This window comes from Oncorhynchus keta, chromosome 18 (assembly GCF_023373465.1).
Source record: "Oncorhynchus keta strain PuntledgeMale-10-30-2019 chromosome 18, Oket_V2, whole genome shotgun sequence".
Classification (NCBI taxonomy): domain Eukaryota; kingdom Metazoa; phylum Chordata; class Actinopteri; order Salmoniformes; family Salmonidae; genus Oncorhynchus; species Oncorhynchus keta.
Window position 1 is genome coordinate 57096295 of NC_068438.1, and position 26152 is coordinate 57122446.

Genomic DNA, 26152 nt, shown 5'->3' on the forward strand with positions numbered 1-26152 from the left:
TGTTTGCTGTTTGGGGTTTTAGGCTGGGTTTCTGTACAGCACTTTGAGATATCAGCTGATGTACGAAGGGCTATATAAATAAATTTGATTTGATTTGATTTGATTTGATTTGATTTATAGGATAATGAATATGGTGTTTGATCATAGTATGTAAACAATTTGTGTATTATGAATAATGTACCACTAGGGTACTTATAAACCAGGTATAAATGAGTTATTGTCATCTCATATTAATAATGTACCACTAGGGTACGTATAAACCAGGTATAAATGAGTTATTGTCATCTCATATTAATAATGTACCACTAGGGTACGTATAAACCAGGTATAAATGAGTTATTGTCATCTCATATTAATAATGTACCACTAGGGTACTTATAAACCAGGTATAAATGAGTTATTGTCATCTCATATTAATAATGTACCACTAGGGTACTTATAAACCAGGTATAAATGAGTTATTGTCATCTCATATTAATAATGTACCACTAGGGTACTTATAAACCAGGTATAAATTAGTTATTGTCATCTCATATTAATAATGTACCACTAGGGTACGTATAAACCAGGTATAAATGAGTTATTGTCATCTCATATTAATAATGTACCACTAGGGTACGTATAAACCAGGTATAAATTAGTTATTGTCATCTCATATTAATAATGTACCACTAGGGTACTTATAAACCAGGTATAAATGAGTTATTGTCATCTCATATTAATAATGTACCACTAGGGTACGTATAAACCAGGTATAAATGAGTTATTGTCATCTCATATTAATAATGTACCACTAGGGTACGTATAAACCAGGTATAAATGAGTTATTGTCATCTCATATTAATAATGTACCACTAGGGTACGTATAAACCAGGTATAAATGAGTTATTGTCATCTCATATTAATAATGTACCACTAGGGTACGTATAAACCAGGTATAAATGAGTTATTGTCATCTCATATTAATAATGTACCACTAGGGTACGTATAAACCAGGTATAAATGAGTTATTGTCATCTCATATTAATAATGTACCACTAGGGTACTTATAAACCAGGTATAAATGAGTTATTGTCATCTCATATTAATAATGTACCACTAGGGTACTTATAAACCAGGTATAAATTAGTTATTGTCATCTCATATTAATAATGTACCACTAGGGTACTTATAAACCAGGTATAAATTAGTTATTGTCATCTCATATTAATAATGTACCACTAGGGTACTTATAAACCAGGTATAAATGAGTTATTGTCATCTCATATTAATAATGTACCACTAGGGTACTTATAAACCAGGTATAAATTAGTTATTGTCATCTCATATTAATAATGTACCACTAGGGTACTTATAAACCAGGTATAAATGAGTTATTGTCATCTCATATTAATAATGTACCACTAGGGTACTTATAAACCAGGTATAAATTAGTTATTGTCATCTCATATTAATAATGTACCACTAGGGTACTTATAAACCAGGTATAAATGAGTTATTGTCATCTCATATTAATAATGTATGACTAGGGTACTTATAAACCAGGTATAAATTAGTTATTGTCATCTCATATTAATAATGTATGACTAGGGTACTTATAAACCTGGTATAAATTAGTTATTGTCATCTCATATTAATAATGTACCACTAGGGTACTTATAAACCAGGTATAAATTAGTTATTGTCATCTCATATTAATAATGTACCACTAGGGTACGTATAAACCAGGTATAAATGAGTTATTGTCATCTCATATTAATAATGTACCACTAGGGTACGTATAAACCAGGTATAAATTAGTTATTGTCATCTCATATTAATAATGTACCACTAGGGTACTTATAAACCAGGTATAAATTAGTTATTGTCATCTCATATTAATAATGTACCACTAGGTTACTTATAAACCTGGTATAAATGAGTTATTGTCATCTCATATTAATAATGTACCACTAGGGTACTTATAAACCAGTTATACATGAGCTATTGTCATCTCATATTAATAATGTACCACTAGGGTACTAATAAACCAGTTATAAATTAGTTATTGTCATCTCATATGAATAATGTACCACTAGGGTACTTATAAACCAGGTATAAATTAGTTATTGTCATCTCATATTAATAATGTACCACTAGGGTACTTATAAACCAGGTATACATTAGTTATTGTCATCTCATATTAATAATGTACCACTAGGGTACTTATAAACCAGGTATACATTAGTTATTGTAATCTCATATTAATAATGTACCACTAGGGTACTTATAAACCAGTTATACATGAGTTATTGTCATCTCATTTTAATAATGTATCACTAGGGTACTTATAAACCAGGTATAAATGTGTTATTGTCATCTCATATTAATAATGTACCACTAGGGTAATTATAAACCAGTTATACATGAGTTATTGTCATCTCATATTAATAATGTACCACTAGGGTACTTATAAACCAGTTATAAATTAGTTATTGTCATCTCATATTAATAATGTACCACTAGGGTACTTATAAACCAGGTATAAATTAGTTATTGTCATCTCATAGTAATAATGTACCACTAACTTATAAACCAGGTATACATGAGTTATTGTCATCTCATATAATAATGTACCACTAGGTACTTATAAACCAGTTATACATGAGTTATTGTCATCTCATATTAATAATGTACCACTAGGTACTTATAAACCAGGTATACATTAGTTATTGTCATCTCATATTAATAATGTACCACTAGGGTACTTATAAACCAGTTATACATGAGTTATTGTCATCTCATTTTAATAATGTATCACTAGGGTACTTATAAACCAGGTATAAATGTGTTATTGTCATCTCATATTAATAATGTACCACTAGGGTAATTATAAACCAGTTATACATGAGTTATTGTCATCTCATATTAATAATGTACCACTAGGGTACTTATAAACCAGTTATAAATTAGTTATTGTCATCTCATATTAATAATGTACCACTAGGGTACTTATAAACCAGGTATAAATTAGTTATTGTCATCTCATATTAATAATGTATGACTAGGGTACTTATAAGCCAGTTATACATGAGTTATTGTCATCTCATATTAATAATGTACCACTAGGGTACTTATAAACTAGTTATACATGAGTTATTGACATCTCATATTAATAATGTACCACTAGGGTACTTATAAACCAGTTATACATGAGTTATTGTAATCTCATATTAATAATGTACCACTAGGGTACTTATAAACCAGTTATACATTAGTTATTGTCATCTCATATTAATAATGTATCACTAGGGTACTTATAAACCAGGTATAAATGTGTTATTGTCATCTCATATTAATAATGTACCACTAGGTAATTATAAACCAGTTATACATGAGTTATTGTCATCTCATATTAATAATGTACCACTAGGTACTTATAAACCAGGTATAAATTAGTTATTGTCATCTCATATTAATAATGTACCACTAGGGTACTTATAAACCAGGTATAAATGAGTTATTGTCATCTCATATTAATAATGTATGACTAGGGTACTTATAAACCTGGTATAAATTAGTTATTGTCATCTCATATTAATAATGTACCACTAGGGTACTTATAAACCAGTTATAAATGAGTTATTGTCATCTCATAAGATTATTTATAAAGTATTTGTTATTTTATTTAGTCTTACCTTTATTTAACTAGGCAAGTCAGTAGAGAACAAATTCTTATTTCAAATGACGGTGTATGAACAGTGGGTGAACTGCCTTGTTTTGGGGGCAGAATGACAGATTTTTACCTTGCCAGCTCGGGGATTCGATCTTGCAATCTTTCGGTTACTAGTCCAACGCTCTAACAACTAGTCTCCCTGCCCCAAGTTAACGGTTGATTAATGGTTTGACTCACCATTTATACACATATTTACTGTATATGTGTCATAAATGGTATATTTATTGATTGTTAATGAGTGCAGTTGTAAATGTGAGTATATGCACTTACTAATACCTCAGTTGGTAATTAATGTAGAGCCTTTAAAACTATGTACTAACTCTTCATAAATGATTTGAATCCCATAATAACCCTAAAGCGCTGTACACCAGAGGTTGGAACCGGTTCAGGGATGTCTTTTTCTGAGGAACAGATTCAGAACCACGGATGAAAGTGATATCTAGTGGTCTGGACCATAAACTTTATTATAAAAGTATGGGAACCGGTTAATAACATTATGTTATGTTCAATCCCACAATAAAGACAACAAAGCACACTTTGTCACTCAGATATGTATTCAAGTCTCTATCTGCCAGCTGATCTTTGCCAGTGTATGTGTGTGTGTTGGCAACCTGCCCGTCCCCTTTGAAGCTTATGCTAATGTAACCTACTGACGTTTCAGTAATTAGGGAGAAAGATTTTTAATTAGAGAAGAATGGATTAACTTTTTCAATGCTAGTTAGAGATACTATAGTTATTACGTTTTACATGGGATTTATTAACTACAAAGAGGTACGACATGCTCATTCTGGTGCCACTCTGCACACACACAATCTTGTTAACTGCCTAGCTAGCTAGCTCTGGTACAACGTTACGCCAACACACACAATCTTGTTAACTGCCTAGCTAGCTAGCTCTGGTACAACGTTACGCCAACACACACAATCTTGTTAACTGCCTAGCTAGCTAGCTCTGGTACAACGTTAAGCCAACACACACAATCTTGTTAACTGCCTAGCTAGCTAGCTCTGGTACAACGTTACGCCAACACACACAATCTTGTTAACTGCCTAGCTAGCTAGCTCTGGTATAACGTTACGCCAACACACACAATCTTGTTAACTGCCTAGCTAGCTAGCTCTGGTACAACGTTAAGCCAACACACACAATCTTGTTAACTGCCTAGCTAGCTAGCTCTGGTACAACGTTAAGCCAACACACACAATCTTGTTAACTGCCTAGCTAGCTAGCTCTGGTACAACGTTAAGCCAACACACACAATCTTGTTAACTGCCTAGCTAGCTAGCTCTGGTACAACGTTAAGCCAACACACACAATCTTGTTAACTGCCTAGCTAGCTAGCTCTGGTACAACGTTACGCCAACACACACAATCTTGTTAACTGCCTAGCTAGCTAGCTCTGGTACAACGTTAAGCCAACACACACAATCTTGTTAACTGCCTAGCTAGCTAGCTCTGGTACAACGTTACGCCAACACACACAATCTTGTTAACTGCCTAGCTAGCTAGCTCTGGTACAACGTTACGCCAACACACACAATCTTGTTAACTGCCTAGCTAGCTAGCTCTGGTACAACGTTAAGCCAACACACACAATCTTGTTAACTGCCTAGCTAGCTAGCTCTGGTACAACGTTACGCCAACACACACAATCTTGTTAACTGCCTAGCTAGCTAGCTCTGGTACAACGTTAAGCCAACACACACAATCTTGTTAACTGCCTAGCTAGCTAGCTCTGGTACAACGTTAAGCCAACACACACAATCTTGTTAACTGCCTAGCTAGCTAGCTCTGGTACAACGTTAAGCCAACACACACAATCTTGTTAACTGCCTAGCTAGCTAGCTCTGGTACAACGTTAAGCCAACACACACAATCTTGTTAACTGCCTAGCTAGCTAGCTCTGGTACAACGTTAAGCCAACACACACAATCTTGTTAACTGCCTAGCTAGCTAGCTCTGGTACAACGTTACACCAACACACACAATCTTGTTAACTGCCGAGCTAGCTAGCTCTGGTACAACGTTAAGCCAACTTTTGGAAGTTCCGACATTTAAAGATCCTTCGGTCCTTCTGTAGCTCAGTTGGTAGAGCATGGCGCTTGTAACGCCAGGGTAGTGGGTTCGATCCCCGGGACCACCCATACGTAGAATGTATGCACACATGACTGACTGTAAGTCGCTTTGGATAAAAGCGTCTGCTAAATGGCATATATTATTATTATTATCCTCCATAGAGGCCAACAGAACAGGGACTGTTCGACAAAGCCCAGGCCCAACAAGCTGCTGCTAGTGCCATTTAGATGACAACATCTCTCCAGATACCCAGCAACAAGATTCTGCCACGGAAATGAAAGAGTCAGTTTTTTATTACAATCAACAATCGTTTTGATAAGCTATAAACAAAGTTTGAGTCTCTAAAGACAGCACAGGCCGAACTGAAGGGCCGCATGGACATAGCCGATTGTCCATGTCTGATCATGACACCCTGATAGGAGGCCTGAATACCCCCTGGACTCAGCTTAAAAAGAAGAATGAGCTCACCAAGCCAAGGTTCTCGATTTAGAAGGCAAGAGTCGCAGGCTGAACATCAAACTTGTGGAGATTTTGGAGGACGAAGAACAAGGGAAACCCACAAAGTCTGTGTCCAAGCTAATTCCCAAGCTCCTGGGTGACGACAACTTCCCAAAGCCCCTCATTATTGACCTTGCACACCGCTCTCTACAGGTGAAGCCCTCACCAGGTGTCAAGCCAAGCACCATCATCTCAAGGGTACATCACCTTCAGGATAAGGAGCTCATTCTACGAGATATGGAATACAAAGGCCAAAAGGTTTTCATCTTCCCCAACTAAACCATGGCGGTGATGGAGCAATGTGATGCAGACCATGAGAGAAGTGGAGGTGAATACAGCCTGTGTTTTCCAGCCAAGCTTCATGTTCATCACAACAGCATAACAAGAGTCTTCACCAAGCTTCATGTTCATCACAACAGCATAACAAGAGTCTTCACCAAGCTTCATGTTCATCACAACAGCATAACAAGAGTCTTCACCAAGCCCGAAGAGGCTGCAAGCTATGTATTACAAATACAGAAAACCCCTGAAAGGGTGAAGTCCCTCGACACTGATTTCTGGGATATTGACTGAGTAAACAGGGTTTATTCATTATTGACTGAGTAAACAGGGTTTATTCATTATTGACTGAGTAAACAGGGTTTATTCATTATTGACTGAGTAAACAGGGTTTATTCATTATTGACTGAGTAAACAGGGTTTATTCAGTATTGACTGAGTGTGACGTAGAAGTCCGTCACTGGCCGCGGGCAGCATTTGGTTCTTTAACGCACACACATATTCATCACTCCTCCCTGCGCCATTATAAGATAAGTCAACAATGTGGGTCGACACACAAATTAACTTCTGTCTTGGTGCATGCATTTCACACCTGTCAATGTTCATATTTGAGAGATATAATAATTATTATACTTATCAATGTTGTGGATGAGCGCATTGTTTGTTTGTTCTGTTCCTCTCTCTCCATCTCTGTAGCTTCCGGGTATGCTGGAAAAGGACCCGAGCTAAGGGAATTGGGTTGGCTTTATAGTGCCTGTCCCAAATGGCTCATTAATGCATATGGGCATATTGAAAGATATTGTCAGTAGTGATGTAATGTTGTAAATGTTATGTTGTGATATTGTTTAAAACCGTGTTGCAATGTATATCCTTTAGTATGTTTAGTTCATGGAAAATGTAGGTTTGTATTGTTAATTGATTAATTAACCAGGGTTAATTGTTCTGAGGGGAGGGGCTAGCCCTACAAAAGGAGCCTCTCTTTCAGTCATGGGGGAGAGGCATTTTTGGATTGAGCTGTGGATGGGGCAGCATTGTTTTTAAGCTGTCCCATAAGGTAGACGTTGATGGCAGTACTGTTGTTTTTTGTTCCGGAATCACTTGTAAATAAACACCTTTGCACAGAAGAATCTTTTTATTTTGATAGAGGTTAGGTTATCCAGTTTAGCCTTCTGGCCTACTCTACGTGACACTGAGTAAACAGGGTTTATTCATTATTGACTGAGTAAACAGGGTTTATTCATTATTGACTGAGTAAACAGGGTTTATTCATTATTGACTGAGTAAATTTGTTTATTCATTATTGACTGAGTAAACAGGGTTTATTCATTATTGACTGAGTAAACAGGGTTTGTTTGCTTGCTATTCATTATTGACTGAGTAAACAGGGTTTATTCATTATTGACTGAGTAAACAGGGTTTATTCATAAACGGTGACGTATTAATTTGTTTTCCAACAATCGCGGAGAGGGCTATTAGTTAAGGCTGACTATTGTTTGCTTGCTAGCGTAGTATTGGGTCCGTGCTAGCCATCATGCCCGGCAGTCCTCATTTACGTGATATGGGGAGGACAGTGCTTCATTTGGGGAAACAGTGGGGAGGGCAGGTTTCTCTGGAGAAACAGTGAGGAGGGCAGGTTTCTCTGGGGGAACAGTGGGGAGGTCAGGTTTCTCTGGGGAAGCAGTGGGGAGAGCGGGTTTCTCTGGGGGTCTGTTCCTGTGTTCGGTTTTTGTTTTCTGCTGCCAAACAAGTTCTATTTGAATTAATACATGCATGTTTAAGATGTTTTATTTGAAATTCTCTTGCATATAAATGTCAGGAAACGATCTTGGGAATCAGTCAGATGTATAAGGTGTCACATAGTCTTGTGGATTGTGCATGTTTCTGGCACTTGCGTAAAAGAGGTATTCTATTTAAGCACTTGAAATCACATGGTGCTGACTGACATAACCCAACTGCATTTCTCAAATTGATGAATCTCCTCCAAAGCAAGTGGTATTGTTATTATCTTTTGTAAAAAACATTGTTTTCAGCTTTCGTCCTTGTCTGCAGGACCCACAAGGTACATCATAGTATCAGGGAACATGAACTCTTTCTCTGTCACCCTATTGAACATCTATGCCCCAAACACTGACGACCCACATTTCTTTAGTAATGTTTTTGACTTACTCACAGATCTTAGTACAACTAATCTAATAATCAAAGCCGGTTTTAATTGTTATCTTGATCCGTATCTTGGCAGACTGAATAAAAAACTAAATATCACCTCGGTCCAGGTTCTGAATAACCTAATCAAATCCAGGAATCATGTGGACATCTGGAGACTGCAACATCCCACATTAATCTAGAGGACATCTGGAGACTGCAACATCCCACAGGAATCTAGAGGACATCTGGAAGCTGCAACATCCCACAGGAATCTAGAGGACATCTGGAGACTGCAACATCCCACAGGAATCTAGAGGACATCTGGAGACTGCAACATCCCACATTAATCTAGAGGACATCTGGAGACTGCAACATCCCACAGGAATCTAGAGGACATCTGGAGACTGCAACATCCCACAGGAATCTAGTGGACATCTGGAGACTGCAACATCCCACATTAATCTAGAGGACATCTGGAGACTGCAACATCCCACATTAATCTAGTGGACATCTGGAGACTGCAACATCCCACATTAATCTAGAGGACATCTGGAGACTGCAACATCCCACAGGAATCTAGAGGACATCTGGAGACTGCAACATCCCACATTAATCTAGTGGACATCTGGAGACTGCAACATCCCACAGGAATCTAGAGGACATCTGGAGACTGCAACATCCCACAGGAATCTAGAGGACATCTGGAGACTGCAACATCCCACAGGAATCTAGAGGACATCTGGAGACTGCAACATCCCACATTAATCTAGAGGACATCTGGAGACTGCAACATCCCACAGGAATCTAGAGGACATCTGGAGACTGCAACATCCCACATTAATCTAGTGGACATCTGGAGACTGCAACATCCCACATTAATCTAGAGGACATCTGGAGACTGCAACATCCCACAGGAATCTAGAGGACATCTGGAGACTGCAACATCCCACATTAATCTAGAGGACATCTGGAGACTGCAACATCCCACATTAATCTAGTGGACATCTGGAGACTGCAACATCCCACATTAATCTAGTGGACATCTGGAGACTGCAACATCCCACATTAATCTAGAGGACATCTGGAGACTGCAACATCCCACATTAATCTAGTGGACATCTGGAGACTGCAACATCCCACATTAATCTAGAGGACATCTGGAGACTGCAACATCCCACATTAATCTAGAGGACATCTGGAGACTGCAACATCCCACAGGAATCTAGAGGACATCTGGAGACTGCAACATCCCACAGGAATCTAGAGGACATCTGGAGAATGCAACATCCCACATTAATCTAGAGGACATCTGGATACTGCAACATCCCACATTAATCTAGAGGACATCTGGAGACTGCTACATCCCACATTAATCTAGAGGACATCTGGAGACCGCGACATCCCACAGGAATCTAGAGGACATCTGGAGACTGCAACATCCCACATTAATCTAGAGGACATCTGGAGACCGCGACATCCCACAGGAATCTAGAGGACATCTGGAGACTGCAACATCCCACATTAATCTAGTGGACATCTGGAGACTGCAACATCCCACATTAATCTAGTGGACATCTGGAGACTGCAACATCCCACAGGAATCTAGAGGACATCTGGAGACTGCAACATCCCACAGGAATCTAGAGGACATCTGGAGACTGCAACATCCCACAGGAATCTAGAGGACATCTGGAGAATGCAACATCCCACATTAATCTAGAGGACATCTGGATACTGCAACATCCCACATTAATCTAGAGGACATCTGGAGACTGCTACATCCCACAGGAATCTAGAGGACATCTGGAGACTGCAACATCCCACATTAATCTAGAGGACATCTGGAGACTGCAACATCCCACAGGAATCTAGAGGACATCTGGAGACTGCAACATCCCACATTAATCTAGAGGACATCTGGAGACTGCAACATCCCACAGGAATCTAGAGGACATCTGGAGACTGCAACATCCCACATTAATCTAGTGGACATCTGGAGACTGCAACATCCCACATTAATCTAGTGGACATCTGGAGACTGCAACATCCCACAGGAATCTAGTGGACATCTGGAGACTGCAACATCCCACATTAATCTAGTGGACATCTGGAGACTGCAACATCCCACAGGAATCTAGTGGACATCTGGAGACTGCAACATCCCACAGGAATCTAGAGGACATCTGGAGACTGCAACATCCCACATTAATCTAGAGGACATCTGGAGACTGCAACATCCCACAGGAATCTAGTGGACATCTGGAGACTGCAACATCCCACATTAATCATGTGGACATCTGGAGACTGCAACATCCCACATTAATCTAGTGGACATCTGGAGACTGCAACATCCCACATTAATCTAGTGGACATCTGGAGACTGCAACATCCCACAGGAATCTAGTGGACATCTGGAGACTGCAACATCCCACATTAATCTAGTGGACATCTGGAGACTGCAACATCCCACAGGAATCTAGAGGACATCTGGAGACTGCAACATCCCACAGGAATCTAGAGGACATCTGGAGACTGCAACATCCCACAGGAATCTAGAGGACATCTGGAGAATGCAACATCCCACATTAATCTAGAGGACATCTGGATACTGCAACATCCCACATTAATCTAGAGGACATCTGGAGACTGCTACATCCCACAGGAATCTAGAGGACATCTGGAGACTGCAACATCCCACATTAATCTAGAGGACATCTGGAGACTGCAACATCCCACAGGAATCTAGAGGACATCTGGAGACTGCAACATCCCACATTAATCTAGTGGACATCTGGAGACTGCAACATCCCACAGGAATCTAGTGGACATCTGGAGACTGCAACATCCCACATTAATCTAGTGGACATCTGGAGACTGCAACATCCCACAGGAATCTAGAGGACATCTGGAGACTGCAACATCCCACATTAATCTAGTGGACATCTGGAGACTGCAACATCCCACATTAATCTAGAGGACATCTGGAGACTGCAACATCCCACATTATAGAGGACATCTGGAGACTGCAACATCCCACATTAATCTAGAGGACATCTGGAGACTGCAACATCCCACATTAATCTTGTGGACATCTGGAGACTGCAACATCCCACAGGAATGTAGTGGACATCTGGAGACTGCAACATCCCACAGGAATCTAGTGGACATCTGGAGACTGCAACATCCCACAGGAATCTAGAGGACATCTGGAGACTGCAACATCCCACAGGAATCTAGAGGACATCTGGAGACTGCAACATCCCACAGGAATCTAGAGGACATCTGGAGACTGCAACATCCCACATTAATCTAGTGGACATCTGGAGACTGCAACATCCCACATTAATCTAGTGGACATCTGGAGACTGCAACATCCCACATTAATCATGTGGACATCTGGAGACTGCAACATCCCACATTAATCTAGTGGACATCTGGAGACTGCAACATCCCACAGGAATCTAGAGGACATCTGGAGACTGCAACATCCCACATTATAGTGGACATCTGGAGACTGCAACATCCCACATTAATCTAGAGGACATCTGGAGACTGCAACATCCCACAGGAATCTAGAGGACATCTGGAGACTGCAACATCCCACATTAATCTAGTGGACATCTGGAGACTGCAACATCCCACATTAATCTAGTGGACATCTGGAGACTGCAACATCCCACAGGAATCTAGAGGACATCTGGAGACTGCAACATCCCACAGGAATCTAGAGGACATCTGGAGACTGCAACATCCCACAGGAATCTAGAGGACATCTGGAGACTGCAACATCCCACAGGAATCTAGAGGACATCTGGAGACTGCAACATCCCACAGGAATGTAGTGGACATCTGGATACAACATTCTGATGTATCAGCCTTCTTTGATTATTCCATCAGCCTGGCTTCTAGTTCTGATGTATCAGGCTCCTTTGATTATTCCATCAGCCTGGCTTCTAGTTCTGATGTTTCAGCCTCCTTTGATTCTATCAGCCTGGCTTCTAGTTCTGATGTTTCAGCCTCCTTTGATTCTATCAGCCTGGCTTCTAGTTCTGATGTATCAGCCTCCTTTGATTATATCAGCCTGGCTTCTAGTTCTGATGTATCAGCCTCCTTTGATTCTCAGCCTGGCTTCTAGTTCTGATGTATCAGCCTCCTTTGATTCCATCAGCCTGGCGTCAAGTTCTGATGTATCAGCCTCCTTTGATTATATCAGCCCGACTGGCGTCAAGTTCTGATGTATCAGCCTCCTTTGATTATATCAGCCTGGCTTCTAGTTCTGATGTATCCGCCTCCTTTGATTATATCAGCCTGGCTTCTAGTTCTGATGTTTCAGCCTCCTTTGATTCTATCAGCCTGGCTTCTAGTTCTGATGTATCAGCCTCCTTTGATTATATCAGCCTGGCTTCTAGTTCTGATGTATCAGCCTCCTTTGATTCTCAGCCTGGCTTCTAGTTCTGATGTATCAGCCTCCTTTGATTCCATCAGCCTGGCTTCTAGTTCTGATATTTCAGCCTACTTTGATTCTATCACCCTGGCTTCTAGTTCTGATATTTCAGCCTCATTTGATTCCATCAGCCTGGCTTCTAGTTCTGATGTATCAGCCTCCTATGATTCTATCACCCTGGCTTCTAGTTCTGATATTTCAGCCTCATTTGATTCCATCAGCCTGGCTTCTAGTTCTGATGTATCAGCCTCATTTGATTATATCAGCCTGGCTTCTAGTTCTGATATTTCAGCCTCATTTGATTCCATCAGCCTGGCTTCTAGTTCTGATGTATCAGCCTCATTTGATTATATCAGCCTGGCTTCTAGTTCTGATATTTCAGCCTCATTTGATTCCATCAGCCTGGCTTCTAGTTCTGATGTATCAGCCTCATTTAATTCTCAGCCTGGCTTCAAGTTCTGATGTTTCAGCCTCCTTTGATTCTATCAGCCTGGCATCTAGTTCTGATGTATCAGCCTCCTTTGATTATATCAGCCGGGCTTCTAGTTCTGATGTTTCAGCCTCCTTTGATTCTATCAGCCTGGCTTCTAGTTCTGATATGTCAGCCTCATTTGATTCCATCAGCCTGGCTTCTAGTTCTGATGTATCAGCCTCATTTGATTCTATCAGCCGGGCTTCTAGTTCTGATGTATCAGCCTCCTTTGATTATATCAGCCTGGCTTCTAGTTCTGATGTATCAGCCTCCTTTGATTATATCAGCCTGGCATCTAGTTCTGATGTATCAGCCTCCTTTGATTATATCAGCCGGGCTTCTAGTTCTGATGTTTCAGCCTCCTTTGATTCTATCAGCCTGGCTTCTAGTTCTGATATGTCAGCCTCATTTGATTCCATCAGCCTGGCTTCTAGTTCTGATGTATCAGCCTCATTTGATTATATCAGCCGGGCTTCTAGTTCTGATGTATCCGCCTCCTTTGATTATATCAGCCTGGCTTCTAGTTCTGATGTATCCGCCTCCTTTGATTATATCAGCCTGACTTACAGTTCTGATATTTCAGCCTTCTTTGATTCCATCAGCCTGCCAAAAATTGATGACAACTCAATTATCTCAACAGAGGAATTATTCCAGGCAATGAAAGTTTTCCCACCTGGGAAGAAATCTCAAGGAAAGTGTCAGCTTAGCCCTTCCCACCTTTAAGCATTATTATTGGGCTGCAAATGCCAGGGCATCAATATACTGGCAACTGGCTTTCCCTGATAAATTGTACACTGTTGCCCCCCTGTGGCTAAATATGGAAGTCAAGTCTGTAACAAATTCCTCTCCTCCAGCTTTGCTTTTCTCCAAAGCAAAGTGCCCAAACAAACAGACAGGCAACAACTTTGTTTTGAGAAATTCTTTAAGAATTTGAAACCAGATTTAAGCCTGTTTTTAATTTGTCTGATACCTCTGTATACACCCCGATATGCTCTCCAAAGTACACATATCCCTGGGTCGCTCCTATTTTCAGTTCCCTGCAGCTAGCGACTGGAACGAGCAGTAAAAAACACTCAAACTTCACAGTTTTATCTCCATCTCTTTATTCAAAGTCTCAATCATGGATACTCTTACTGACAATTGTGGCTGCTTCGCGTGGTGTACTGTTGTTTCTACCTTCTTTCCTTTTGTGTTTTTGTCGGTGCCCAATAATGTTTGTACCATGTTGTGATGCTACCATGTTGTTGTCATGTTGGTGTTGCTACCATGCCATGTTGTTGTCTTAGGTCTCTCTTTATGTAGTGTTGTGGTGTCTCTCTTGTCGTGATGTGTGTTATGTTTAATATTTTTATAAAGTGCATAAGCTCTCAGAAATGTGTCTACGTAAAGCCTGCCACGGAGCCGGCCATGGAGCCTGCCACACGGCCAGCCACAGAGCTATCCACGGATTCGCCAAGCATCTGCCCTTCCATTCCAGACACTTAGTGGACCACATGGTGATCACATGAGGGATAACAATGCCATGCACTTTCCGTTCCCTTTCCCTTCACAGCCGGGCCAGTTGGATATAACATGATTTATCTATCTGGAAAGCATTTTAAACTTCTCCACAGGTCAGTCTACAACACCATAAGTGCCTAACAGTCACTATTACTGCAACAAACACACTCAACAGGTTTTGACTCTCCCTCTCTCTCTCTCTCCACCGCACCTGCTGTGTCGACCTCTGAATGCTCGGCTATGAAAAGCCAACTGACATTTACTCCTGGGGAACTGACCTGGTGCACCCTCTACAACCACTGTGATTATTGTTTGACCCTGCTGGTCATCTATGAACGTTTGAACATCTTGAAGAACAATCTGGCCTTAATGGCCATGTACTCTTATAATCTCCACCCGGCACAGCCAGAAGAGGACTGGCCACCCTTCAGAGCCTGGTTCCTCTCTACCCAGTACAGCCAGAGGACTGGCCACCCCTCAGAGCCTGGTTCCTCTCTACCCAGCACAGCCAGAGGACTGGCCACCCCTCAGAGCCTGGTTCCTCTCTACCCAGCACAGCCAGAAGACTGGCCACCCTTCAGAGCCTGGTTCCTCTCTACCCAGTACAGCCAGAGGACTGGCCACCCCTCAGAGCCTGGTTCCTCTCTACCCAGCACAGCCAGAGGACTGGCCACCCTTCAGAGCCTGGTTCCTCTCTACCCAGCACAGCCAGAGGACTGGCCACCCTTCAGAGCCTGGTTCCTCTCTACCCAGTACAGCCAGAGGACTGGCCACCCCTCAGAGCCTGGTTCCTCTCTACCCAGTACAGCCAGAGGACTGGCCACCCTTCAGAGCCTGGTTCCTCTCTACCCAGTACAGCCAGAGGACTGGCCACCCCTCAGAGCCTGGTTCCTCTCTACCCAGCACAGCCAGAGGACTGGCCACCCTTCAGAGCCTGGTTCCTCTCTACCCAGCACAGCCAGAAGACTGGCCACCCTTCAGAGCCTGGTTCCTCTCTACCCGGCACAGCCAGAAGACTGGCCACCCTTCAGAGCCTGGTTCCTCTCTACCCGGCACAGCCAGAAGACTGGCCACCCCTCAGAGCCTGGTTCCTCTCTACCCAGCACAGCCAGAGGACTGGCCACCCCTCAGAGCCTGGTTCCTCTCTACCCAGCACAGCCAGAGGACTGGCCACCCCTCAGAGCCTGGTTCTTCTCTACCCAGCACAGCCAGAGGACTGGCCACCCCTCAGAGCCTGGTTCCTCTCTACCCAGTACAGCCAGAGGACTGGCCACCCTTCAGAGCCTGGTTCCTCTCTACCCGGCACAGCCAGAAGACTGGCCACCCCTCAGAGCCTGGTTCCTCTCTACCCAGCACAGCCAGAGGACTGGCCACCCCTCAGAGCCTGGTTCCTCTCTACCCAGCACAGCCAGAGGACTGGCCACCCCTCAGAGCCTGGTTCTTCTCTACCAAGCACAGCCAGAGGACTGGCCACCCCTCAGAGCCTGGTCCCTCTCTACCCAGTACAGCCAGTAGAGGACTGGCCACCCCTCAGAGCCTGGTTCCTCTCTACCCAGTACAGCCAGAAGAGGACTGGCCACCCCTCAGAGCCTGGTTCCTCTCTACCCAGTACAGCCAGAAGAGGACTGGCCACCCCTTGGACCCTGCTTCCTCTCTAGGTTTCTTCCTAGGTTTCTGCCTTTCTAGGGAGTTTTCCCTAGCCACTGTGCTTCTACTTCTGCATTGCTTGCTGTTTTGGGTTCTAGGCTGGGTTTCTGTATAGTACTTTGTGACATCTGATAACGTAAACAGGGCTTTATAAATACATTTGATTGAATGAATTCCACAGAATGACTCAGGATAACTCAATAAAATCTTTCACCTTCAATAAAACGTAAACGTTTATTAATTAATTTCTCAAGACAACATTTAATGCATGCACAAGTGATACAAATCTATTTGGTTTGCCAGTGTTGGGGTGGTAAGTCTTGTCCTTTGACTACTTTGTCTCTGACACCTCCGGGTTGCGTAGCTTGTTGATGACCTCCGTCAGCATGCGGTTGCAGAGGGCAGCGTACGGATTCAGAACCACTACCTGTTGCCGGGCGAACTCACTGCCCAGGACGGCTGCCCTCTTGAAGTCCTCCCGGGCCTTATCATCCTGGCAGGCCAGCCTCAGAAGCAGGCCTCTCTGGACCAGAGCCTGACACGCTGTACGCCCTACACCCCCACTCAGAGCGATGGCACGCTCCAGGTCCTCTAGGGCTCCTGGAGGAATACAGAACCCACACATAATGATAACCTCCAGAACCTCTAGGGCTCCTGGAGGAGTACAGAACCCACACATAATGATAACCTCCAGGTCCTCTAGGGCTCCTGGAGGAGTACAGAACCCGCAGATGATGCAAACGGCGAGAACACGTGTTTGTATGTAGACATTAACAGGGTTACTTTCAAGGACATGTGGTTTTAAGATGAAAATGTGGTTGATATGATCACAAAAATCCCCATACATTTATATTAGGTAGAACATTCACCGCATGTGGTTGATTTCAGAGACATATTTCATAACGTACTGAAATAACGTTCAAGATGTAACTGTAAATTATGTAGATTGTAAACCACAATGGAAAACTGCATAGTGGGTGATATGAAAGTGAAAGTATGGTGACTGGCCCTTCTACAGTGCCTTGCAAAAGTATTCACCCCCTTGGCGTTTTTCCTATTTTGTTGCATTACAACCTGTAATATAAATAGTTTTTTATTTGGATTTCATGTAATGGACATATACAAAATAGTCCAAATTGATGAAGTGGAAAAAAACAAAAAAAACAATGGAAAGTGGTACGTGCATATGCATTCACCCCTTGAAGCACCTACATAAGATCTAATGCAACCAATTACCTTCAGAAGTCACATAATTAGTTAAATAAAGTCCACCTGTGTGCAATCTAAGTGTCACATGATCTGTCACATGATCTCAGTATAGAGTCTGGGGCCTTTCAGAAGTGGCACCATGAAGACCAAGGACTTCTCCAAACAGGTCAGGGACAAAGTTGTGGAGAAGTACAGATCAGGGTTACTAAAAAATATCTGAAACTTTGAACATCCCACGGAGCACCATTATATCCATTAAAAAATGTAAAGAATATGGCACCACAACAAACCTGCCAAGAGAGGGTCGCCCACCAAAACTCACAGACCAGGCAAGGAGGGCATTAATCAGAGAGGCAACAAAGAGACCAAAGATAACTCTGAAGGAGCTGCAAAGCTCCACTGCGGAGATTGGAGTATCTGTCCATAGGACCACTTTAAGCCGTACACTCCACAGAGCTGGGCTTTACGGAGGAGTGGCCAGAAGAAAATAAGTAAACATGTTTGGTGTTCCCCAAAAGGTATGTGGGAGACTACCCAACCATATGAACAAGGCAGTTAACCCACTGTTCCTAGGCCGTCATTGAAAATAAGAATTTGTTCTTAACTGACTTGCCTAGTTAAATAAAGGTAAAAAAAAAAAAAAAAAAAAAAATGGAAGGTCTGGTCAGATGAGACTAAAATGTATTTTTTTGGCCATCAAGGAAAATGCTATGTCTGGCGCAAAGACAACACCTCTCATTACCCCAGGAATACCACCCCCAAGGTGGAGCATGGTGGTGGCAGCATCATGCTGTGGGGATGTTTTTCATCGGCAGGGACTGGGAAACTCGTAAAAATTGAAGGAATGACGGATGGCACTAAATACAGGGAAATTCTTGAGGGAAACCTGTTTCATTGTCAAAGAGATTTGAGACTGGGACGGAGGTTCACCTTCCAGCGGGACAATGACCCTAAACATACTGCTCAAGCAACACTCGAGTGGTTTAAGGGGAAACATTTACATGTCTTGGAATGTCCTAGTCAAAGCCCAGACCTCAATCCAATTGAGAATCTGTGGTATGACTTAAAGATTGCAGTATACCAGTGGAACCCATCCAACTTGAAGGAGCTGGAGCAGTTTTACCTTGAAGAGTGGGGAAAAAATTGAGGTGGCGAGATGTGCCAAGCTTACCCCAAAAGAAAAGGTGGCTCTAAAAAGCATTGACTTTGAAGGGGTGAATTGTTATCCAAGCTCAAGTTTTTAGTTTTTTGTCTGATTTCTTGTTTGTTTCACAATAAAAAAAATTGCATCTTCAAAGTGTGTTGAGTAAATCAAATGATACAAATACCCCAAAAATCAATTTAATTCCAGGTTGTAAGAAAACAAAATAGAAGAAATGCCAAGGGGGTGAATACTTTCCCAAGCCACTGTATAGGTGGCCTCAGCAGCCTACTACCTTCTGTGTCCTCCTGGAGTCGTCTGGTCTGGGCCCTGTTGTTGTAGCCAGAGGCTCTCTGCGGCAGTGTGTCTATGGCCTGGCTGAACCATTCCAGAGCTGTGGGTAAATCCCCAGCCTCTGCTGCTGCAACCCCCTCCATCTCCAGCTCTTTGACCTGCTGCAGTAGCCCAACCTCAAAGCCACTGTCTGGAGGAGACAGATAAACAGTGTTCTAATGGAGGAGACAGATAAACAGTGTTCTAATGGAGGAGACAGATAAACAGTGTTCTAATGGAGGAGACAGATAAACAGTGTTCTGATGGAGGAGACAGATAAACAGTGTTCTAATGGAGGAGACAGATAAACAGTGTTCTGATGGAGGAGACAGATAAACAGTGTTCTAATGGAGGAGACAGATAAACAGTGTTCTAATGGAGGAGACAGATAAACAGTGTTCTAATGGAGGAGACAGATAAACAGTGTTCTAATGGAGGAGACAGATAAACAGTGTTCTAATGGAGGAGACAGATAAACAGTGTTCTAATGGAGGAGACAGATAACAGTGTTCTAATGGAGGAGACAGATAAACAGTGTTCTAATGGAGGAGACAGATAAACAGTGTTCTAATGGAGGAGACAGATAACCAGTGTTCTAATGGAGGAGACAGATAAACAGTGTTCTAATGGAGGAGACAGATAAACAGTGTTCTAATGGAGGAGACAGATAAACAGTGTTCTAATGGAGGAGACAGATAAACAGTGTTCTAATGGAGGAGACAGATAAACAGTGTTCTAATGGAGGAGACAGATAAACAGTGTTCTAATGGAGGAGACAGATAAACAGTGTTCTAATGGAGGAGACAGATAAACAGTGTTCTAATGGGGAGACAGATAAACAGTGTTCTGATGGAGGAGACAGATAAACAGTGTTCTAATGGAGGAGACAGATAAACAGTGTTCTAATGGAGGAGACAGATAAACAGTGTTCTAATGGAGGAGACAGATAAACAGTGTTCTAATGGAGGAGACAGATAAACAGTGTTCTAATGGAGGAGACAGATAAACAGTGTTCTAATGGAGGACACAGATAACAGTGTTCTAATGGAGGAGACAGATAAACAGTGTTCTAATGGAGGAGACAGATAAACAGTGTTCTAATGGAGGAGACAGATAACCAGTGTTCTAATGGAGGAGACAGATAAACAGTGTTCTAATGGAGGAGACAGATAAACAGTGTTCTAATGGAGGAGACAGATAAACAGTGTTCTAATGGAGGAGACAGATAAACAGTGTTCTAATGGAGGAGACAGATAAACAGTGTTCTAATGGAGGAGACAGATAAACAGTGTTCTAATGGAGGAGACAGATAAACAGTGTTCTAATGGAGGAGACAGATAAACAGTGTTCTAATGGAGGAGACAGATAAACAGTGTTCTGATGGAGGAGACAGATAAACAGTGTTCTGATGGAGGAGACAGATAAACAGATATGTTACAAAATGATGAACATGAAACAGCACATCACCCCAACACACGACAACCACCAACACACGACAACCACCAACACACGACAACCAACCACCAACACACAACAACCACCAACACACCCGACAACCACCAACACACAAACAACCACCAACACACCCGACAACCACCAACACACACAACAACCAACACACGACAACCACCAACACACACAACCCACCAACACACGACAACCACCAACACACCCGACAACCACCAACACACACAACAACCAACACACGACAACCACCAACACACACAACCACCAAAACACGACAACCACCAACACACACAACAACCACCAACACGACAACCACCAACACACGACAACCACCAACACACGACAACCACCAACACACACAACAACCACCAACACACACAACCACCAACACACACAACAACACCAACACACGACAACCACCAACACACACAACAACCACCAACACACGACAACCACCAACACACACGACAACCACCAACACACGACAACCACCAACACACAACACACACACAACAACCACCAACACACAACAACCACCAACACACAACAACCACCAACACACACAACAACCACAACACAACAACCACCAACACACACAACAACCACCAACACACATGATAACTACAACCACCAACACGACAACCACCACCAACACACAACAACCACCAACACACACACACAACCACCACCAACACCACCAACACACAACCACCAACACACACACAACCACCAACACACACGACAACCACCAACACACGACAACCACCAACACACACACAACCACCAACACACGACAACCACCAACACACACGACAACCACCAACACACAACAACCACCAACACACGACAACCACCAACACACAACAACCACCAACACACGACAACCACCAACACACGACAACCACCAACACACACACAACCACCAACACACAACAACCACCAACACACACGACAACCACCAACACACGACAACCACCAACACCACGACAACCACCAACACACGACAACCACCAACACACACAACAACCACCAACACACACAACAACCACCAACACACGACAACCACCAACACACGACAACCACCAACACACACAAACCAACAACCAACACACACGACAACCACCAACACACACGACAACCACCAACACACGACAACCACCAACACACAACAACCACCAACACACACAACCAACCACCACACACACAACAACCACCAACACACAACAACCACCAACACACACGACAACCACCAACACACCACCAACACACGACAACCACCAACACACACAACAACCACCAACACACACCACACACGACAACCACCAACACACACAACAACCAACACACACACAACAACCAACACACACAACAACCACCAACACACACAACAACCACCAACACAACAACCACCAACACACACAACCACCAACACACAACAACCACCAACACACACGACAACCACCAACACACACAACAACCACCAACACACAACAACCACCAACACACACAACCACCAACACACAACAACCACCAACACACACAACAACCAACAACACACAACAACCACCAACACACACAACCACCAACACACACACAACCACCAACACACACAACAACCAACACACACACAACCACCAACACACAACAACCACCAACACACACACAACCACCAACACACACAACAACCACCAACACACACAACCACCAACACACACAACAACCACCAACACACACGACAACCACCAACACACAACAACCACCAACACACAACAACCACCAACACACAACAACCACCAACACACACGACAACCACCAACACACACAACAACCACCAACACACACACAACCACCAACACACACAACAACCACCAACACACACACAACCACCAACACACACACAACCACAACACACACAACCACCAACACACATACAACCACTAACACACACAACAACCACCAACACACATGACAACCACCAACACACATAACTACAACCACCAACACACACAACAACCACCAACACACACAACAACCACCAACACACATGACAACCACCAACACACATAACTACCAACACACATGACAACCACTAACACACACAACAACACACCAACAACTACTACACACCACTAACACACATAACTACTAACACACATGATAACTACTAACACACACATAACTACTAACACACATGACTAACACACTAACTACAACACACATACTAACACACATGATAACTACTACACACATGACTACTACTACTACTACACACATGATAACTACTAACACACATGAACTACTACACACATGATAACTACAACACATGATAACTACTAACACACAACACACATGATAACTACTAACACACATATAACTACTAACACACATGATAACTACTAACACACACATAACTACTAACACACATGATAACTACTAACACACATGATAACTACTAACACACATGATAACTACTAACACACATGATAACTACTAACACACATGATAACTACTAACACACATGATAACTACTAACACACATGATAACTACTAACACACATGATAACTACTAACACACATGATAACTACTAACACACATGATAACTACTAACACACATGATAACTACTAACACACATGATAACTACCAACACACATGATAACTACTAACACACATGATAACTACTAACACAATAACTACTAACACATGATAACATGATAACTACTAACACACATGATAACTACTAACACACATGATAACTACTAACACACATGATAACCACTAACACACACAACAACTACTAACACACATGATAACTACTAACACACATAACACACACACAACATAACTACTAACACACACAACTACAACACACATAACTACTAACACACATGATAAACAACTACTAACACACATGATAACTACTACAACCACTAACACACATGATAACTACTAACACACATGATAACTACTAACACACATGAACTACTAACACACATACTAACACACATGATAACTACTAACACACATGATAACTACTAACACACATGATAACTACTAACACACATGATAACTACTAACACACATGATAACTACTAACACACATGATAACTACTAACACACATATAACTACTAACACATGATAACTACTAACACACATGATAACTACTAACACACATGATAACTACTAACACACATGATAACTACTAACACATGATAACTACTAACACACATGATAACTACTAACACACATGATAACTACTAACACACATGATAACTACTAACACACATGATAACTACTAACACACATGATAACTACTAACACACATGATAACTACTAACACACATGATAACTACTAACACACATGATAACTACTAACACACATGATAACTACTAACACACATGATAACTACTAACACACATGATAACTACTAACACACATGATAACTACTAACACACATGATAACTACTAACACACATGATAACTACTAACACACATGATAACTACTAACACACATGATAACTACTAACACACATGATAACTACTAACACACATGATAACTACTAACATGATAACTACTAACACACATGATAACTACTAACACACTACTGATAACTACTAACACACATGATAACTACTAACACACATGATAACTACACACATGACTACTAACACACATGATGGCTAACACACATGATAACTACTAACACACATGATAACTACTAACACACATGATAACTACTAACACACATGATAACTACTAACACAGATAACTACTAACACACATGATAACTACTAACACACATGGTAACTGATAACTACTAACACACATGATAACTACTAACACACATGATAACTACTAACACACATGATAACTACTAACACACATGATAACTACTAACACACATGATAACTACTAACAGGCAGACTTTGACACACATAACTACTAACACACATGATAACTACTAACACACATGATAACTACTAACACACATAACTACTAACACACATATAACTACTAACACATGATAACTACTAACACACATGATAACTACTAACACACATGATAACTACTAACACACATGATAACTACTAACACACATGATAACTACTAACACACATGATAACTACTAACACACATGATAACTACTAACACACATGATAACTAACACACATGATAACTACTAACATGATAACTACTAATATAACACACATGATAACTACTAACACACATGATAACTACTAACACACATGATAACTACTAACACACTACTAACACACATGATACCTACTAACACACATGATAACTACTAACACACATAACTACTAACACACATGATAACTACTAACACACATGATAACTACCAACACACATGATAACTACTAACACACATGATAACTACTAACACACATGATAACTACTAACACACATGATAACTACTAACACACATGATAAATCCATTGTAAAAAAAGGTGTTCACCATCGTCTGTCAGTTCCTGCTCTTGGTTTAATCCCGGGACGTCTCCTGGAGGGCTGGTGGGGTTAAAGATGGCCTGAAGTACAGCTCTGTCATGGGCTGAAGCCATTGTTACAGATGGGTGTGTAGCAGAAGTCAGAGTAGTGGAATTGCGATCCGAAGTGGTGGGTGAGGGGTGCATTTTCTGCTCAAATTCTCACAGATTTGTCCTCAACCAATCGAAGCAGGGGGTGGAAACAGGCAGACTTTGAGATCATTCTGGGCAGAGAGGACATCTGTATTTGGTTAACTCAGACATAAACTCTGCTGTGAGTGTATACTTTGAAACACTGGACACACGCACACAGAGAAATCCCCACCATGGACTGCCCGATGATATTGGGCAACATTGAATGGATATTTTTACGTTTGTTTTCAGTGTATCAGACTAAGCATAAGTATGGACTTGTTGATTTGAAGACGGTTACATGTTTAAGTTTAAATGGTGCTGGAATAGAGGAGGCAGTGCTCCTGTTTCACACACACACACACACACACCAGACAGACCTCTATATATCACACACACACACACCACTATATACACACACACACACACACACACACACACACACTGACACACACACACACACACACACACACACACACACACACACACACACACACACACACACAGGTATCTTGTTTGTACAGTACATCTACACTTCTGTGAGTCTCTATTCATGACTGTAAAGATCAGCCACTTTCACAATT

At 41.8% G+C, this 26152-nt stretch overlaps 1 protein-coding gene and 1 long non-coding RNA gene across 50 annotated transcripts; one reads left to right on the forward strand and one right to left on the reverse strand.

Annotated features, from left to right (window-relative positions):
- The first annotated feature begins 116 nt into the window (after nucleotides 1-116).
- Nucleotides 117-4270, forward strand: LOC127908937 (uncharacterized). Of its 47 annotated transcripts, XR_008069109.1 has the most exons (5): nucleotides 117-508; nucleotides 570-1301; nucleotides 1363-1423; nucleotides 1729-1895; nucleotides 2987-3074. It is a non-coding gene; the product is annotated as an uncharacterized LOC127908937 (long non-coding RNA). The 47 variants fall into 47 exon arrangements; XR_008069114.1 differs by lacking the exon at nucleotides 2987-3074 and adding an exon at nucleotides 3534-4270 and having other exon boundaries at nucleotides 570-1484; nucleotides 1790-1895; XR_008069126.1 differs by lacking the exons at nucleotides 1363-1423; nucleotides 2987-3074 and adding an exon at nucleotides 3534-4270 and having other exon boundaries at nucleotides 570-1362; nucleotides 1790-1895.
- A 12709-nt stretch (nucleotides 4271-16979) lies between these two features.
- ttc36 (tetratricopeptide repeat domain 36) lies at nucleotides 16980-25596 on the reverse strand. Of its 3 annotated transcripts, none has more exons than XM_052468743.1 (4): nucleotides 25406-25596; nucleotides 19422-19635; nucleotides 17465-17484; nucleotides 16980-17410 (listed from the first exon to the last, which is right to left on the reverse strand). In XM_052468743.1, the coding sequence occupies exons 1-4, from the start codon at nucleotides 25406-25408 to the stop codon at nucleotides 17108-17110; spliced, it is 540 nt and encodes a 179-aa protein (XP_052324703.1). In that variant the 5' UTR covers nucleotides 25409-25596; the 3' UTR covers nucleotides 16980-17107. The 3 variants fall into 3 exon arrangements, with proteins under 3 accessions (XP_052324703.1, XP_052324701.1, XP_052324702.1); XM_052468741.1 differs by having other exon boundaries at nucleotides 19422-19610; nucleotides 25406-25590; XM_052468742.1 differs by lacking the exon at nucleotides 17465-17484 and having other exon boundaries at nucleotides 16980-17376; nucleotides 19422-19610; nucleotides 25406-25579.
- Between the last annotated feature and the right edge of the window lie 556 nt (nucleotides 25597-26152).

What these genes read in the sequence shown, in the direction of transcription:
- ttc36 (XM_052468741.1), bottom strand. Translation starts at nt 25,583, where the DNA reads ATGCACCCCTCACCCACCACTTCGGATCGCAATTCCACTACTCTGACT. An exon ending in ACTCCAGGAGGACACAGAAG is followed by an intron (nt 17,485 to 19,421) that starts GTAGTAGGCTGC and finishes GTACTCCTCCAG; the next exon opens with GAGCCCTAGAGGACCTGGAG. An exon ending in GAGCCCTAGAGGACCTGGAG is followed by an intron (nt 17,411 to 17,464) that starts GTTATCATTATG and finishes GAGGTTCTGGAG; the next exon opens with GTTATCATTATGTGTGGGTT.